At 41.2% G+C, this 16,243-nt stretch overlaps 1 protein-coding gene across 2 annotated transcripts in view; it reads right to left on the reverse strand.

Annotated features, from left to right (window-relative positions):
• The window catches only part of MEIS1 (Meis homeobox 1), a 107,457-nt gene that overhangs the window by 64,813 nt on the left and 26,401 nt on the right, over window positions 1–16,243 (reverse strand). For both annotated transcript variants that reach the window (XM_030945211.1, XM_030945212.1), the window contains exon 7: window positions 15,595–15,706. In XM_030945211.1, the coding sequence (XP_030801071.1) occupies window positions 15,595–15,706 (112 nt within the window). The remainder of the gene's footprint in view (window positions 1–15,594; window positions 15,707–16,243) is intronic.

The raw sequence follows: 16,243 nt of genomic DNA on the forward strand, positions 1-16,243 counted from the left end.
TCAAAGCAGTCAAAAAACATGCTGAAAAGCCCAACTTTCCAAGGCACTGCAAGTATCTGAGCTGGTTATGACTCCTGCAGAGCACCAGAACGACTCACAAGAAAGCCTCTGCCAGGACAATCCTGGAAACAACTCACTCAGCTCCCTTCCCTGGGTTTACCCGGGAGAGCCATCCCCCAAGATCCCAGATAAGACAAGCTGACAAGGTGCTGAATGAAAGCCCACACTGCTGCTGCCAGTAACCCGCCCTCCCTCCACACCCGCAAACCTCCAGCACTACCCTTAGGCTTTGTACTCGCAGCCTCCAAGGAAGCAAGCCCTGAATTTCACCAAATTCCATGTTTCTGGGGCACAGTGGGGACACAGAGTACAATTCAGAGATATTTTTCAGAACAGCATCCAAAGTGGACTTCAAAATGGAAACAAGAGTTCAATATTCTGTATAAAAATTATTAACCCCTTACCTATCTACCTCATGTACTAGTCAGCATTGCTACAAATACAACCACAAAAATGAAGTGGAAAAATGAGCCATTTTGAATGATTATAAGTACACTTAAATGGACCAATGTACATCTTCTTAGTTTGGAGTAGAAGTAGGTTAAATTCTGATTTTATATTTAAAACCAGAGAGAAGTTCTGACAAATGCAATGCCAGTTGCCAAAGGACCCTGTGCCCAAACAGAACAACAAAGCTAAATATAGCCATTCCTACCACCTCAACTCAGCAACAGATTTTGCTTCAAGGCTTCCCTCATGGAGCCTCTCATCTCATGCAAGACCTCAATGATGTTTAGTTGGAGGTTGAGCAAAGCACTGCTACACAGTTTCAGAAGCCCCATTCATCGTGTTTTATATTTGAGTCCTCAGTTCCCAGGGTCATATGAGAACCTTCAAACAAAACCACGTATGCACTAATAAAACAAGAAACCTCTTGAAGTTAGGAAAAGCTAGAATCCTGGCTTCTTGACAGCTAGGCATGGGAATATAGACACTAACACCCCCTAAATAATTTTTTTGAGTGTATATATATTTTTTTTTCTATGAACGCCAAGATTTTTGAACACTTTAGTTACCCATGCAGATCTGCAAACACGACAAATGTCATGAGATACTCAGACCACTGTGCTCAGGAGCTGCAGAGGACAGACTCACCTACAGATACAATACCTAAGCCCACTCTAATCTTCAGTAGCACAAGACACTTTATTCTGATTCTCCACAAAGAGCAAACATTTTCTTCCTAAAGGAATGCCAAGTTTTAGCACAGTTTCATCCCCCCTCACTCTAAGCATTTAAGTCAGACTGCCAAGCTAAGTGTCTGAATGAGGTGATTAGTCCTCCCTGAGTCCCTTCACAGTCAATGGAGAGAAAGAGACTCTCCGGAGGGAAATTCAGGATTGAGATGACTACAAGAATATGTGCACTTTTAGCTTTAAATACTGCACAGAACAGTGAAAACTTACAAGCAGCAACGGTCTAGCAAGGAAACAATGGCTAATGAAGACTGAATATGCCCATCTCTGTTTCTAAGCAAGATCTGGACTTCAGGGCTCTTTCTAAAATTACTCAGGATGGAAAGGCTGAATTTAGCTCCCATCCATCCCCTTATCACAGGAATACAACCTCACACTTCCTGCCACAGAGAATCTGGGAAAATGCAAAATTCTACCTCTTATCACCAAATCATAATTAATTTCTTCTTCCTATCTTCCCTTACTTGAGAGAGGAAAAAAATAAAGCCCTCCTTAATAGATAACTAAATTTATGTCTTACCAAACTGAATGTAAATGCAAGAAACAGGAAGTTTTTACTTGGAAACTGGAATTTCAAGCACTCAGTGGCAAACAATGAAGGAGAGAGATAAAGATGCAATGGCAATGGTGGGGGACAGACCTGCCAAGCTTCCTGCCCAGGCTGACTCAAGAGCATGTGTCCTACCATGATATGGACGGGCCACACTGCTTGCTTTTATTTTGGTAATTGGTATTTGTTCCTGTGAAAACCCCTATAAAAACAAGTCAGAAGACCAGACAATAGTAGACTAGTCATCTCTTATAGCCAGATCTTTTACTTAACACTTCAGCAAAAGATGTAATCACCAGATCTTTGTCCATTTATACAATTCTCTCTGCAGTTGAGGAGGATTGTATTACACTCTCCAGCACCCACCAGATCAGAGCATCCAGTCTTCCCCATCACTTCAAGAGATTTAACTGATACTTGAAAGCACATTTGCTATTATCTACTCCAGCCCTTTGGAAATGACATTACACAGATACAGGGGGCAGGCAAATATTGTCGCTCTTTTATTATTCCTGATGTTCCCTCGCTTGTAATATCTGAGAAGTTCCCAGGTCAATGGGATTACTTTATCTTCCTTCCCCTTTCTTTATCTCTTCCCTCACCCCACAGGTAGCCATGTCCAAATGGGACACTCCGGCAGGGGGTTTGCTTGACCCAGGTCACTGGAAGGTCAAGCTTTTCACCACTTGCTAATGCAAAGCTTCCCCCCAGCCCTTGCAACCCCAGGGGCCCGGGCACCCCTCCTCACACACTCCTTTCCTGGCCACGGGTGCAGATGGAGAAGGCAAATGCTCCTCACTGAACATACAGAAGCAAAATCCTCCCCATATGGAAACCAGAATATGTTTTGTGTTTTTAAATAAACAAAGCAAAGGGAGAAGCTCATGAAAAATCAACTCAGCAGTGCCTTTATTCCTGTACCAAACTTGAAGGATGGGAGGCTTAACTAGTTAGGAGCAACTCAGACTATATTTTTGCCTACCAGAACAAAGTTCGATTTTTATTTAGATTGATTTTAAGATTTACATGGGAGAAATGGATACAATTGGATCAAATATATAGTAAAATAAATTGTTGACTCCCATGAAAGCAAATAAACCCAAAACAAATTTCAAAGATCTCATCTACCAGCATTTGAGGTTTGTTTTATTTCATTATTTTGTATACATTTACAGAGCAGAAATTTGCTTAACTCTGTTCCACTTTTCTTTTACTGAAACAATGAGACTCTCTGCAGAATATTTTCAGCTTGAATATTATCACCAGGATAGCATATGGCAAACTAGCAGCAGGCAGTTTATCTTCATCCTCTTTGTAAGCTAAAATTAGCACAATGCTTTTGCAACAGCATATGATGTATTCAGACCAGTACGATATACCTAATACAACTTCAGATCCATCCCTGGCTAACCTCCAATATCCAAGTAAATTGATTGCTAATTTTAACTGAGTATTAATGTGTTTAGTATCAAGTTGGCATTTATCAACTTGAGAGGCACTTTTAAGTCTAATACTGTCATTTCACATACACCAACTGCAACTGTAAATAAAATTTGTATATTGGTAACACATAGCATTTCAATTCATCTGTACAAAGCAATTCTAATTTATATTAATACATTAGGTATGGAAAGCCATGCTGTAAAGTTGCATAATATGCATATTCTGCTTTTCAGTGATGCAATATAATTAATGGTGGTGAAGAGCTGATATACCCATGTCATGACTAACATGTTCCTCCTGCAGACTGTTAGCTGGTTACTTTATTGGGATTAAATTCAACCAAGTCACCAACATCCTTTGGATTAAATTAAAGCAAGTCATCACTTTACATTTCTTGATAAGGAGGCTGTGCCAGCCCTTTCTGCTCTTCAGTCTGGTAAATTATGGCCACCTCAGGGGTTTTTTAGCTGGATAAATATGTAGTGAGACACTAATGTTAGCACTGCTTCCTAATTTGTTTCTTGTAGCTGTAACACCAAGGAACTTAGCACAACACTCTTCATAAAGGAAATTTGAAAGGTTCTAAAAGGTTCTAAAACTGCCATGTGCTTCCCAAGGGTGGTTTTACCACCTTTCTTGCCAGGTTGACAGAATAAAAAAGTGCAGTAGTAGGAAGTAGTCATGTCCAAGCATGTATATGAACAAACACACACAGACAATAAATATTTATAGAGTGACATTCAAAGACTTTGTGGCTCAGCCTGCTCATCAGTAGAACATCCCTCTGCTTTCCTACAGCCCATTACAGAACTACAATACAAAACCATACCAAGTCTGTCCAATAGTTATTCTGAATTAACATCACCACTGTTCTTGCTTTTACACAGCTGGCCTCATGCAGAATTTGCACGGGGTTAGTGCAGACAGATACAAAAAAAAAAGAAAGCAAGCAGGATCCTGCACAAAAGCCTCTCCGGGGCATTCTCATTGCCACAGGCAGGATGAGGGGACAGGAGAGATAAATAGACGCTTTGCTAAGTGGGGAATGGAGGAGAAGTACAGAATGAACACAACATTTCAACTCCACTTTGTTGTCTCTTTTCCCCCTTGCTGTAATTTGCCTGCAACTTACCCCCTGCTCTTCAGCAAGAAGCTGCTACATTCTGACGTGACAGTGCCCTGAAACTTTAACCCCATTTTAAATGACACTTAACTTTGAGCTGTTCAGTTAGTGCTGACCTCATTCCCTCTTTTCCCTGCTTTAGGAAGACATTGGATGCAGTGCATGTGCTATAATCCAGGGCCCCAGGCAGGAACTCTACTGTGGGGTTCCTCCCTCAGTGCTGTGCCAGGGAGGGAGAAAGGGAGGAGATTCTCTTGGCACAGCAATGAGACCAACAAAAGCTTCTCCATCCTACAAGCCTTGCTTCCATGACCTTCACTTGCTGATCAGAGAAAGCTAAGATATGCCTTCTTTGAGGTCCGTCAGGACACCACACACTCCAGAATATATTTAGCACACATCCATGTGACACTGCTATTCAGAGCAGTGGGGAAGATTTCAGAATAAGTTAGGGTATGTCTGCCACCATTAGGTCTTTTCCAAGGGCATAAGTGGTGTCTTCTAGTAGGCCTTCTCTCCTTCTGCAAAAGATGTACCTACAACTTGGAGGCAATAGACAGTATTGGGGATGCAAGGGCCATCTCTCACCCACGGTGCAGAATGAGCCCCAAGAAAACTAAAGACTAAGGGACAAGTAGTTGAAAAGGCTGTCCCCACTGTACTTTTATTTATTTATATGCTGTTTCTTCTTTCCCACACTTTCACATTACACTTCATCAAAGAGCAACTGCAAAAATCTGTGTGATTCTAAATACTCAAGAGAAAAACAAACAAATAAATACTCATAATATTTAAAATAGATAAATACGTTTTTTATATATAAATACTTATATATTGGCTATTAGATGCCAGAGGTGCTGCCTTATGATGAGGAAGATCCCAAGCTACAGCGGGAGGCAGGCCGGCAGTGCCTATCCTGATGTCACACTGCTCCCACTGCACATCATGGGCCCAGCCATGCTCTCCCATGTCCTTTCCCACCTTCCAGGCCTGAGCAGCAAAAGTTCAAGCACGTCAAACCAAAGGCTATATGGAGGAGGTATCACGGCTAAAGAGCCAAAGCAGAAAGGTGGAAGACTTTACCAACAGCACCCTCATTCAAAGGCCTGCCAGAGCAGTGTCAGGCATTTGCTTAGTCACAGCCCTACAATCCCACCCCAGCTTGGGTAGAAGGGACATCAGGCATCTCCCTTTGGTATTTCTCATGTCACCAACTAGTGGGTCACCAGGCCAGTGAGAAGTGGTCCCTGATGAATTATAGGATGACAGGTGGCTCTGACATCACCACTGCTGCAAGCTGCAGAGACTGCTCTGATTGCCCAGAGAAAGTCCCCATCTCATTCATGAATTTAAAATTGAAATTCAAAAATAAAAAAGAATAATAATAATAATAAAAGCCTGTGAGCATCAATGTGCCTAGAAAAAATTATGTCAGCATCTTACAGTGCTGATCCTATTAATTAATCCCTTGAAGAATGGCCCCTCGCCCACAAACATATAATGTAATGCCAGCTTAATCTTACCTAAAAAAAATTACAATGCAATAAGATTACTCGTCTGACTCTGCTAACTGTTACAGCACTGCTTAATCCTGCATTTCAGAGCTTTAACAAGCTCCTACAATACTGTACAGAGTTTATCAGAGCAGTTCCCGAGACAAGAAGGACTTATGTTTTAAAGAATATAATTCCACTGTCTTTTGTGCTTTTTACATATAATGTTTATACAGTGACTTTCATCCTGAAAGATCTTAAAGCCTATTGCCGGCTCCTGTTTCCATTGAAGTCTTCTTTTCAGGTTTCATATTAGAGTAGGATTAGAAATAAATATATATTAATATATATATATATGGGGGGTTACAGCAGGAAAATTTGTAGGGGAGGGAGTTCATCCCACCTTCCCATTTCCCAAACACAGCTGGGAGGCACACCACCAGATCAGCTGCCTCCTACCAAAAATCTGCAAAGGACCCCATGTGGGACCTTGCCTAAAGAGGTGGGTGCAAACTTGACCAATGAAAGTACCATCTCTCCATCCCTGCAACAACTTTGCCTTCCTCCCCAGGCTGTCCTCCCACCAGCATAGCCCCACTCCGACAATATCCACCCACAGCCACGTACTTCCCAGTCTTGGTCACTTATAGACATATTAAGCTTCCCATGGAATAGGAGAAGAAAGCTCTGCTCCCTCCCTGTAATTATCAAATCTGCCCAAAATGAGGAAGAATTGAGAATCCTCATTATAGCACATCATAAAACATGGCAAAGTCTCGTGCTTACTGTCTCTTATTGACACAGTCTGCCAACAAAACTTTACAAAGATCACAGGAATTTATGTTTGCAGAGATATTAAAGTCATAAAAGGGGAAATTTGGATTTTATTTTCCCACAGTCTAAATGAAGGTGAACCAAGCAAATTTGGCAAAGAGTGCTAGTCAGATGCCATTTCCCACAGCAGTGTGGTATTTTCCGCTGGGAATAAAACATTTTCCCTCAACTACTGTTTATAACTCTTATCAGTTCAACAGCAATAGAGCCATCAAGTTCAATATCTTGTGGAAAAAAGTCAAGGTCAACAAGTACTTGCATTTTCGTTTATCTTTAGCTGCAATTGCTACTGACATTCAATTGGGTAATAAACATGAGGACTGTCAAATGCTCTCAGCAAACAGGTGATCCAAAAGCTATCAGAGAGAAAGAGGCTACCGCCAGGTAATCAAACAATTCTGTTGCAACAATTATGATTTGAGTGCATTCATTTACAGAAGCAATCACCTGTCAAATTTGAATGAATAGCATCAAAACATTCCCACCATCGGGGTAATAAGGGCAAGAAAATACAAGCTATGTCTACTTTCTTCCCAACAAAAGCATGCCAGCATTAGCAAGAGCCTTTAAAAAAAAGGGATAAACAAAAATATCCAGCATCTTATTTCCTGAATTGAATTATAAAAAATTATTTGAACACAAAAGCTAGAGGACATCTGTCCAAGTAACTGGGTCTTGTGGTGGTGTGTCACACAAGCAATGAGGGATGTTTAGGAAAACACTAGGGAAAGTGGGGGCACACAGAAGCAGCTGCACCACCGCTCTGGCAATCAGCACTTGGGCAGCTTCCTGAGCCAGTGGTTGCATCTGGACCAGGGTTTTTAATAGCTACAGAAGAACCTATTTTTCCATGAATTGGTCTAATCTCTCTTTTTGTCCCCTGCTGACCTCCTCAGAATGCTGTTCTGTAGCAATAAATTTAACCCAATACATAAAACATTTTTGTTTGTTTTAAACCTACCAACACTCTGGAACAGCTCCTGTGCCATGAATGCCCACCCTTAGTTCTTGTATTATGGGACAAGCACCCACTTTCTCCATACACAACTAATTTTAAAGACTTCTCCTCCAATCTTAGTCATCTTTCCCCTCCCAGCCTTTCATGTGTGAGATAGGAAAATGGTTTGTGCCAAGCAGCCTAATGGCACACCCTGTTGCATCACTAATCCAGAAATACAGCATGTTTATGAGTTTATACTCCTTGTAATAAAATGTCACTCAAAATAAACATCTCAGGATCACTTCTGCTTTTTAATCTCCAAGTTAAAGAGGCTAATGACACACACCTTAAAGTCTCAGTCTGCCTACATCAGATAGCTAGACTCAGCTGAAGACACCAAAACCTGAAGAAGCAAATGGGATAGAACCCTTAAGTTGGGAATACTAAGATGGCCTTTAATAGGGGCCATATGGGAAGCTCATTAGCTCCAATGAACTACCACAACTTAAGTGAAAACATCCAGAGTGTATAGGAAAACAAACACCATATCTGAATAAAATAACCAAAAAAATATAAAATCATATCAGCCATCTTGAAGACTCCCAACTCTGGTACTGTTGAAAGGGGCATCTTGGACACTAAAAACTTCAAATCTATTTCTACAACCTCTTACAAAACCAAACCTCCCTCTGCCCCATCCAAGGAGAAAAGCAAGATGCCCTTCAGTCCTAGACCAGATATTTTAGCTAACAGCCCAAGATAACGATTCAGCAATGTGATTATTTTCCACCACTGTTTCCTGTTTGGCATATTCAAGATCCTGCCCTCAGCAAGACACCTGGTTCTGTGTAGACACACTTTGAGGCTGCAAAAGCCATTGGATGCTCTCAGTTCAGGGTCAGGGCCATGTTCTTATATACACATCTATGTATACATGGGTTTGTGCATAGCCAGACAGATGTTTAATGGGTAGACATTTCTGAATTTAGGAAAAATTTGCCAAGAAAATAGAGAAAAAAAAAACCAACAAAACCAAAAAAACCTCCAGCACATGGATTCTCCTTCTTGAATACAGATGGGCCGAAAGTCAGGAATATTTGTATTTCCACAGCCACTTTAAACGTAAACAGTTTCCAAAGTATTTTTCCCTCCTTCTGCTCTGCCAATGATGGCAGTAGCCTCAGCCTGAAAGATCTGCCTCCTGACACGGTCATCTCTCTCTGCTCCCCTCCCAGCTGGAAATTTTTCCTGAGCAAAGACTAAAAGTCACATTAAACCGTGCTGAAATGGTTTTGCTGGTTTTGAACTGCTTATTATCTCTGGGGGTTGACCTGAAAAACAAGTTGGTGCTTAGAGAAATTCAGGTTTCCCCTGAAAGGCGAACAGAAAGAAGGAAGGTTTTTTACAAGGAAAAGAGTTCATTTACGATGATGTTACCCACAATTTAGGGAAAACAAGCAATGTTTATAAGTATTTAAGTTAGCTTTGCCATACCGAAAAAAAACGCCTGTTAATGACAGACATTTAAGCTAATGCGAATGACTGAAATAAATCCTGACACTGGGAATAGATTAATGCTCAAATCATGACAGACACCCGCTCCTAAGTAACAACTTGCTCCCATGCACCATTCTGGAAGTACAGCCCTGCTTAGCTGAGGCACATAGACTTAACACTGCTGAAATCTAAGTTTAACAGCTGAATCAGGCTGATGAGACCAAAGAAAAAAACCAGAAAACCCCAAACCAAACAAAAAAAAAAACCAAAAAACCTAAACTAGAAGGAGGACAAAAAACCAGTTTCACACCCCCCGGCTTTAGAGCAGAATGATAAATTGACATCATGTTATGAGCATAATCCTCAACCACTCAATCACTGTTAAAAAAAAAAAACCCAACATGATTCTGGGGAGATAAAAATAATTAATGCTGGTGCTGCTGAAGAATATGCACCTACACAAAGAGTTTCAGATAAATATGGGCCTCGCTTAAATCTTGTATCTCACATCAAAGGAAGAGGGCACAGGCGCTCACACAGATTTAAAGCAAACTGAGTGCTGCCTGCTTGATGGAAAAGCAGGAAAAGAAAAGGGGATGGCAGAGCCTCAGCAAGAAAACTGATACTGCTCCGTTTCCAAACAAGCGTATTACGCTTAATTCGGGATTCACAACACATAAAGCACCAGAAAAAACACAGGGAGCAGCCCCTGTTGACTAATGCCCTGTCTTTTCTAATCGAGGGTCACATCCAGTCTAACCGATCGCATGATAATGGCATCAGAAAAGGTCAATCAAAGACAAGCCAAAGCTTCCACTGCCTGGCTGACCTTCGGAGCTTGTGACAAATTGCTATCAGTCAATGTCAACTAATGACAGCGGCTCTTTGGCTAATCAATTGTTCTAAAAATGATCAAGAAAACTACTCGTAGGACAGCTCATTTTCACATCAATGCCTGTGAAGTATGAAAAGCTCATTTTTTTTTTGAGTTTTTAATAAGCTCATAAGTAAAGCAGTTACTTGGTAACAGGGGTCACCTTAGTGAAAAGACAGAACCTTTGTCTGCCTTTTACATATTCTTTTATTACCATATTATAGTAAAAATATGCCATGCCATTACTATGCCAGAGGGCTACATAATAAAGTAGGTAATACTTCATACTTTTTTTTTTTGAGATAAATACTTCTGTGGTTTAGGGGCCCTCTGTTTGGATGTAAATAATTGTCAACATAGTCTCCAGGTATTTAAATGTAAAGCAATCACCACTGACACACAGGTGACATGTCCACTCATTACTCACCCAAATTTCACATGACAGAGCCAGTAGTGAAAACCACGCTGCAAAATCCAGCGGTGCTGCTGGGAAGTGAAGGTCTAACAGCAGCTATTTTGTTCTAAAACCCACCCCATGCGAGCACAACTTATTCCAACTATTTCCGACAGAATCCACATTTGGTAGGAAAACCGCATGCTCCGAAACCCCCTAAGCCCTGCGAAAGCAAACAGACATTTCCGCCCTGGAAGGATTCTGCATGTAAAAGCCAACGTGGAAATGCACACAGGCTTGAGCAGTGGGAGATATATCATGGTTCTTCTCGTACAGCAAAGGGGTGACTGCAGATTTTTCCACCTCTTCATCCTACCAGCCTCTCCCAGCATAATTTTCAGCCACTTCTCAAAGCTTCACAGCCAGGCCACACTCAAATCTGCATTCATGCATTAAATATTACAAAACAAAAAATCCACACTGGCCTAAGGCTTGAGGAGTGCAATCACAATTATGCTTTGCTTTTCCATAAGGGGAAAGTCCAGCAAAGGACATTGCAGGGCATTACATCACAAGAATCCATTTGAGAAGATGCTGCATTGAGAAGGAAAGAGGAGCCATCGTTCAGGACGGCACGGCTTTTCATTTGCGTTTACCTCTTTACTTCAGTGACTCCCACCCAGGACACCTGTAGTGCCAGAACAGATTTACCCCGAGGAAAACACCCCTCATCAACCCAATCACTCCCAAAGCAATTCCCCACATCACCACAGACAAGGGAGGGAACTGGTTGTGAAGCGCTAAACAAGAAACATTAAAACTTTTGTTTTCATCAGAGAAACTGCCAAGTGACAGCAGTTTCAGGTTACACTCTAAACCTGCCTTGCTATGGTAGTTTTTCAAATTAAAATATCTTCTGTGGCCTTAGCCACTCTCAAGCCATCCATAGGCAAGAAAGAAAGGAGGCAGGGCGACACTTAAGCTCAGCCATAATTGGAAGTATGTGAAAAATGAAGTGTCAGTTCGGTCAATAAAGGGCAAAGGTGAAGGGGAACTGCAGCCCAAACTCGGCGCGAAATGTGCTCATTAAGACACCCAATCCGAGGGCTCCTGCCCACCTATCCCATTAGTCATCGGCCATCTGACCGCTTCAAATGCCTCCCCGCCCTTATTACTTTTCTTCTCCCATGTTAAAAAAAAAAAAAGTAAAACAACAAAAAAAAAAAAAAAAAGGCAAGCTGGTATATAAATCCTTGCTCAGTCATCTGGAACATTCTCTCCCCCTCTTCCCGGCTCTGCTGCCTGCCTTTGCAGCCTCCAAACAACCGCCTGGAGATTCCCAGCAATAATAAACCCGATTGCCTTTTTGCCTATAGGTTGCTCAAACTCCTACAAAACCCTGAAAAAAAAATAAATCATTGCAGCCATTGATACATTTTTATAAAGAAATATCGCTGCTTTCTACTCCTGGCTTGAAGGAGCAACAATTATTCGGAGGTTAAATAAATGCTTTGAACACAGGCTGAGGCTTGGGGGAAAAAAAAATGAGGGAAACAATACACACAAATAAGGTGACACTGATGGATTATTTTTCTTTTTCTTTTAAGCTGTGTAGGAGAGCTAAACATGGGAAATAAGGAACTCCACTCTGGATTAAAAGTGACTGTATCAAGGCTTTGTTCAGCATCTTCCTGGTCTCACTATTTGAAAAATGAACAAAACAGATTTCTTAATATACCAGACAGGAATCTTTTGAAGTTACAAGACAAAGTAAGATAAAATAGTGCTGCCATGAGCTCACCATCACCTGCCTGTACATAAGAATTTGCTTCTCTTCTTTTAAATAGAATTTAGTGAATTGATTCTCCACTATGTAAATTCAGATCTCTTAGCTCCATTTGGAGACAGACCTCCAAAGGCCTTTCCGTTAAGTTCAGAGCAATGGGAAAACTTTTTCATAACATTATTCTGCATTCCTGTACTATAACTATGCCCTATGATGACACAATACCAGGCCTTTGGAAGAGGTTGTGTCAACGTACTATGCAATAACATATCCTGCTATTCAGTGGCATGAGACCTCAGAACAGGTCCCCAGCAGTTAAATATGGATTTCTGCAATAGATCGAAGCAGCTGGGAGTTATTACTATTTACTAAGTAAATAAATTTACACATTGAAGACTTTAAAATTTTTACAGGAAAGACCATCTCTCCTGATTTCAAAGGCAATCATTTGATGGGTGTTTTATACTGGGACATATATAGGTTAAAAATACACTTTGCAAGATTTGTAGTGAATAAAGTAATGAAGAAAAATCTCCAAAAAGTCCAAAAATAGACCTCAACATAGTCTGGGTTTAGGACTAAGGAGAAAAGTCTTGCTAAAGGCTTAAGCATTCCAGTCTGTGTGCCTCTCCGAAAATGCAAAGCTTACATTGACACCCTTGTGATACTTTCAGACAGGTTGCAAACCTGGCCCAGAAGGTGCTTTTACCTACCCCAACAAGGGAAGTAGGTTGTGAGAAATACCTGAAACCAGACAGTTTTAGAGAGTTTTCTTGAGGGTTTTATTTCTGGTGATCAGATTTGCTTTTTTTTTTTTCCCTTTTTTTTAAATGGCAAACGTGATCTTGACAGATGGAAGGAACCAAAAGGAACTTTTACAAACTCCTAAAAATAGGGAAGCCCATAATATACTGAATATATGTCATGCAACGCATGCATCTCGAGTTAACTCCTATGGTTGCAAGCACGAGCATGTGGGTCCCCAGCCTTTTGCTGCCACCCCTCCACAGAACCTGGCTGCTATGGCAGTGCCATGCTGGCTCCTTCTGCTGCCAAGAAAAGCGCCCAGCAGTGGTGAACACAGGGGTTTAACCACAATGTTGCACTCCTAACATCAGGTCACAGAAGAAAAAAACACCAAATCACAGCATCTGGAAATTAAATGCAGTTGGGGAGAGGCAGGATATTTACTATCTTTTAGTTCTCTTCCATTTCAGTCCTTCAGGGCTGTATTTTTTCACTTCTTCCCCGTAGGGAAATGCTAAAATCACATTATGGAAGTTTTTTTACAGAAGATGTACATGCAGGCATGGATGTGCTTAAACAAATGAGCTTCCCCCACAATCTCAACCTTCAGAGCATTTCATGTAAACAAGACATAAAGCAAGGCTCAGCAAGACCACTGCTACCATTTCCACATTCCTGTTCCTCAAAAATAATGCCATTTCCAAAGGTGCCAAGTAGCCTGAAGGCAAGCCTTGGTAACAGCGACTCCCAGGACAGGATCTCTTTTCCAAAATTTCTTTCCCAAACTTGACCTAAGAGCTCCAGTTATCAAATTCCCACTTTTTGTTACTCTTCTCGAAAGTTTTAATGCACTGATCCTTCGTACTAAAACAGTTCTTTATCAAGCACTGGCAGCAATCCCAGCCCCAATAAACCACTGGGGTTTGGGTAACAGCTTCAGAACTGAATAAAGCATCACTGACAAGTCCTTCTGTGGATACTTCATAGGACTCAGGCTTGAAACTCACTTAAGAAAACCCTTCCTGACTGAGACTGCAGCATGCCCGTTTCTAGAAACTTATTGCAAGATGGCAATAGACATGAGATATGACCAGCACTCCAGACTACTAAAAATGCCACATTTTGGAGAAAATAAAGTCTGAAAATCTTCAGAAGTACACCAGGAACTATGCTCAATTTCCAACGGTCTAGGAGCATTCTGGCAAGTCTCCCCACAGCTGTTTTGTCCACGCACATATCCACATAAACACACGCACATCCGTCTAATAAAAGAACAGCCCTAAACGAATACAAAAACCCTCTCAAAACACCACATTTTAGTTCAAAGCTTATTTTTGAAGCAGCTTTTTAAGCCTCAAAAAACCCCCATAGATTTAAAGTTTGCTCCAAAAGCAAGGGGCTCTAATGAACAAATTGACACCACTTCAACGATAGCATTGTGACCAACACTAGAATATATATGTATACATACTTGAAAGAAAAAAGGCCCCCTGAATTTATGTTGCATATCATTTTCCAGTAAAAGTCAGAGGTCAGAAGGTTACCAGTGTCTGCCTCAACTCTGCAACAGTTTACTATTCCAGGCCCCATTTTTACTAGGCTACACTTGCGATGAAGTCAGCAACTTTTCTTTAAACAATAATGAGTCTCAAATACTTAAAATTCTATAAAGAGATGTTATTCACCATGTACGTTAAATCCATGCATATAAAAAATTAAAATATACTGGTTTAGTTTAAAAACTAATCTTGTTAAATGCAGACTTTGCAATGCTAATCAGTACTGTTCAACCTCTTTTTGGAAACACAATTCCTTTGTTGTCTAACAGCACTTGAATGAAACATGATCATAAAACCAGATTTAAAAGTATATACCTATTGTGAGTTCAGAGTCAACTTCAATAAAGCACTCTCTTTTATATTCAGATTAAGGATCCTTTTTAAATTTTAATTGCATTAAATTAACACTAAATCCACTGCAGTTGGTCTCTTCAGAAAAAATATGCTTTCAGCTTCTCAGAAAAAAATACAGAGATTCAGCTTTTTAGATTTCAGAGTTTCTAAGACAGCAGCGATTATTTGCAGAATGCCCCACTTCCATTGCACCAAGCTCATCTCACACTTGCCCTGCTAAATCAGCTACTCAGGCCTGGCACTCAAACAGAACGTTCTTGCATTCAAGTAAATTGGAATTGAGTATCAAAAAGTAAATAAAAGCACAGCTCAGGATTTTGTAAAGCGGTCCAGCTAACATCTCATTTTTATATGCAATCAAGTTTTGATGGCATCTCTGAAATATTGGCATGCATTTCTGCAATCTTAATTACACTTGGTTTTGAAGATTTCATCTTTTAACCCATTTGAATGAAGAAAAAACCCCAAAGTTCTCATTTCTTATTTTTATTAAGCACACTGCAAATTTGGTACATATGTTGCTCTAACATGTGCCTGCTGGCAGGGTTAAAGAAATAAAGATGCCAATCCCTTTACTGGGAGGAGATGGAGGGAAAAAAATGTCAAAAAAAAGGAAGATAGACCTTTCTCAGCACAAACCCTCTAGTACCAGAGCATATTTCCACACAAGAAAGAGAGTAACCAGTCCCTGAGCACGCTGGTGACCACTAGCCAGCTAGGAAAGTGTGAGGGCTCTGTTCCTACCTTGCTCACTGCTGTTGTCCCCGCTGTGTGATGTGTGTCCTCCGCTGGAGGGTCCGGGGGTTCCCCCAGAGCGCGTTGATGCCGTGTCATCGTGGTCTCTGTTCCAGGAGGGCTATGGGGCAGAAAAAATTAAAAGGTTAAAATCTGAGGTAGGAAGAAATGCCCAGATCACCAGAAAATGCACTCCCAGGAGAGTGGCACCCATGCTCAAACCTGCGGGAAAAGGCTGGCAAATACATCTCGTGAATTATTCCCTCTTTCCAGGTAGCTCTATTGCCGCACCCCAGCAAAAACAATATACTCTGGAATATGTTCACTATCTAAATAATCCCAAGCTTTATTACCACAGAAAACAGAAACATTCCTGGCCAGGCAGGGGAAGCAGGAGGAGAGCCAGAGAGCGAATCACTGGCACTGGGTTCCAGCTATATTTTTAGCATCCACAAACCCTCCAGCACAACAGCCTGCAAACTCCGCAAAGGCAAAATGAGAGCAGTGGTCTAGAGCCGCATCATTTATATGGGCCTCCCATTCCTCCTACGAGGCCAACATGGAAGAGCTTAAAGACCTTGCTGGCAATTAGGCCTGGGTCCATAATAGCCGGGATGTGTCAGCTGTTTGCCGGATGGTATATGGCAAATGGACCAGG

The sequence above is a fragment of the Camarhynchus parvulus genome, chromosome 3 (genome assembly GCF_901933205.1).
Source record: "Camarhynchus parvulus chromosome 3, STF_HiC, whole genome shotgun sequence".
Lineage (NCBI taxonomy): Eukaryota > Metazoa > Chordata > Aves > Passeriformes > Thraupidae > Camarhynchus > Camarhynchus parvulus.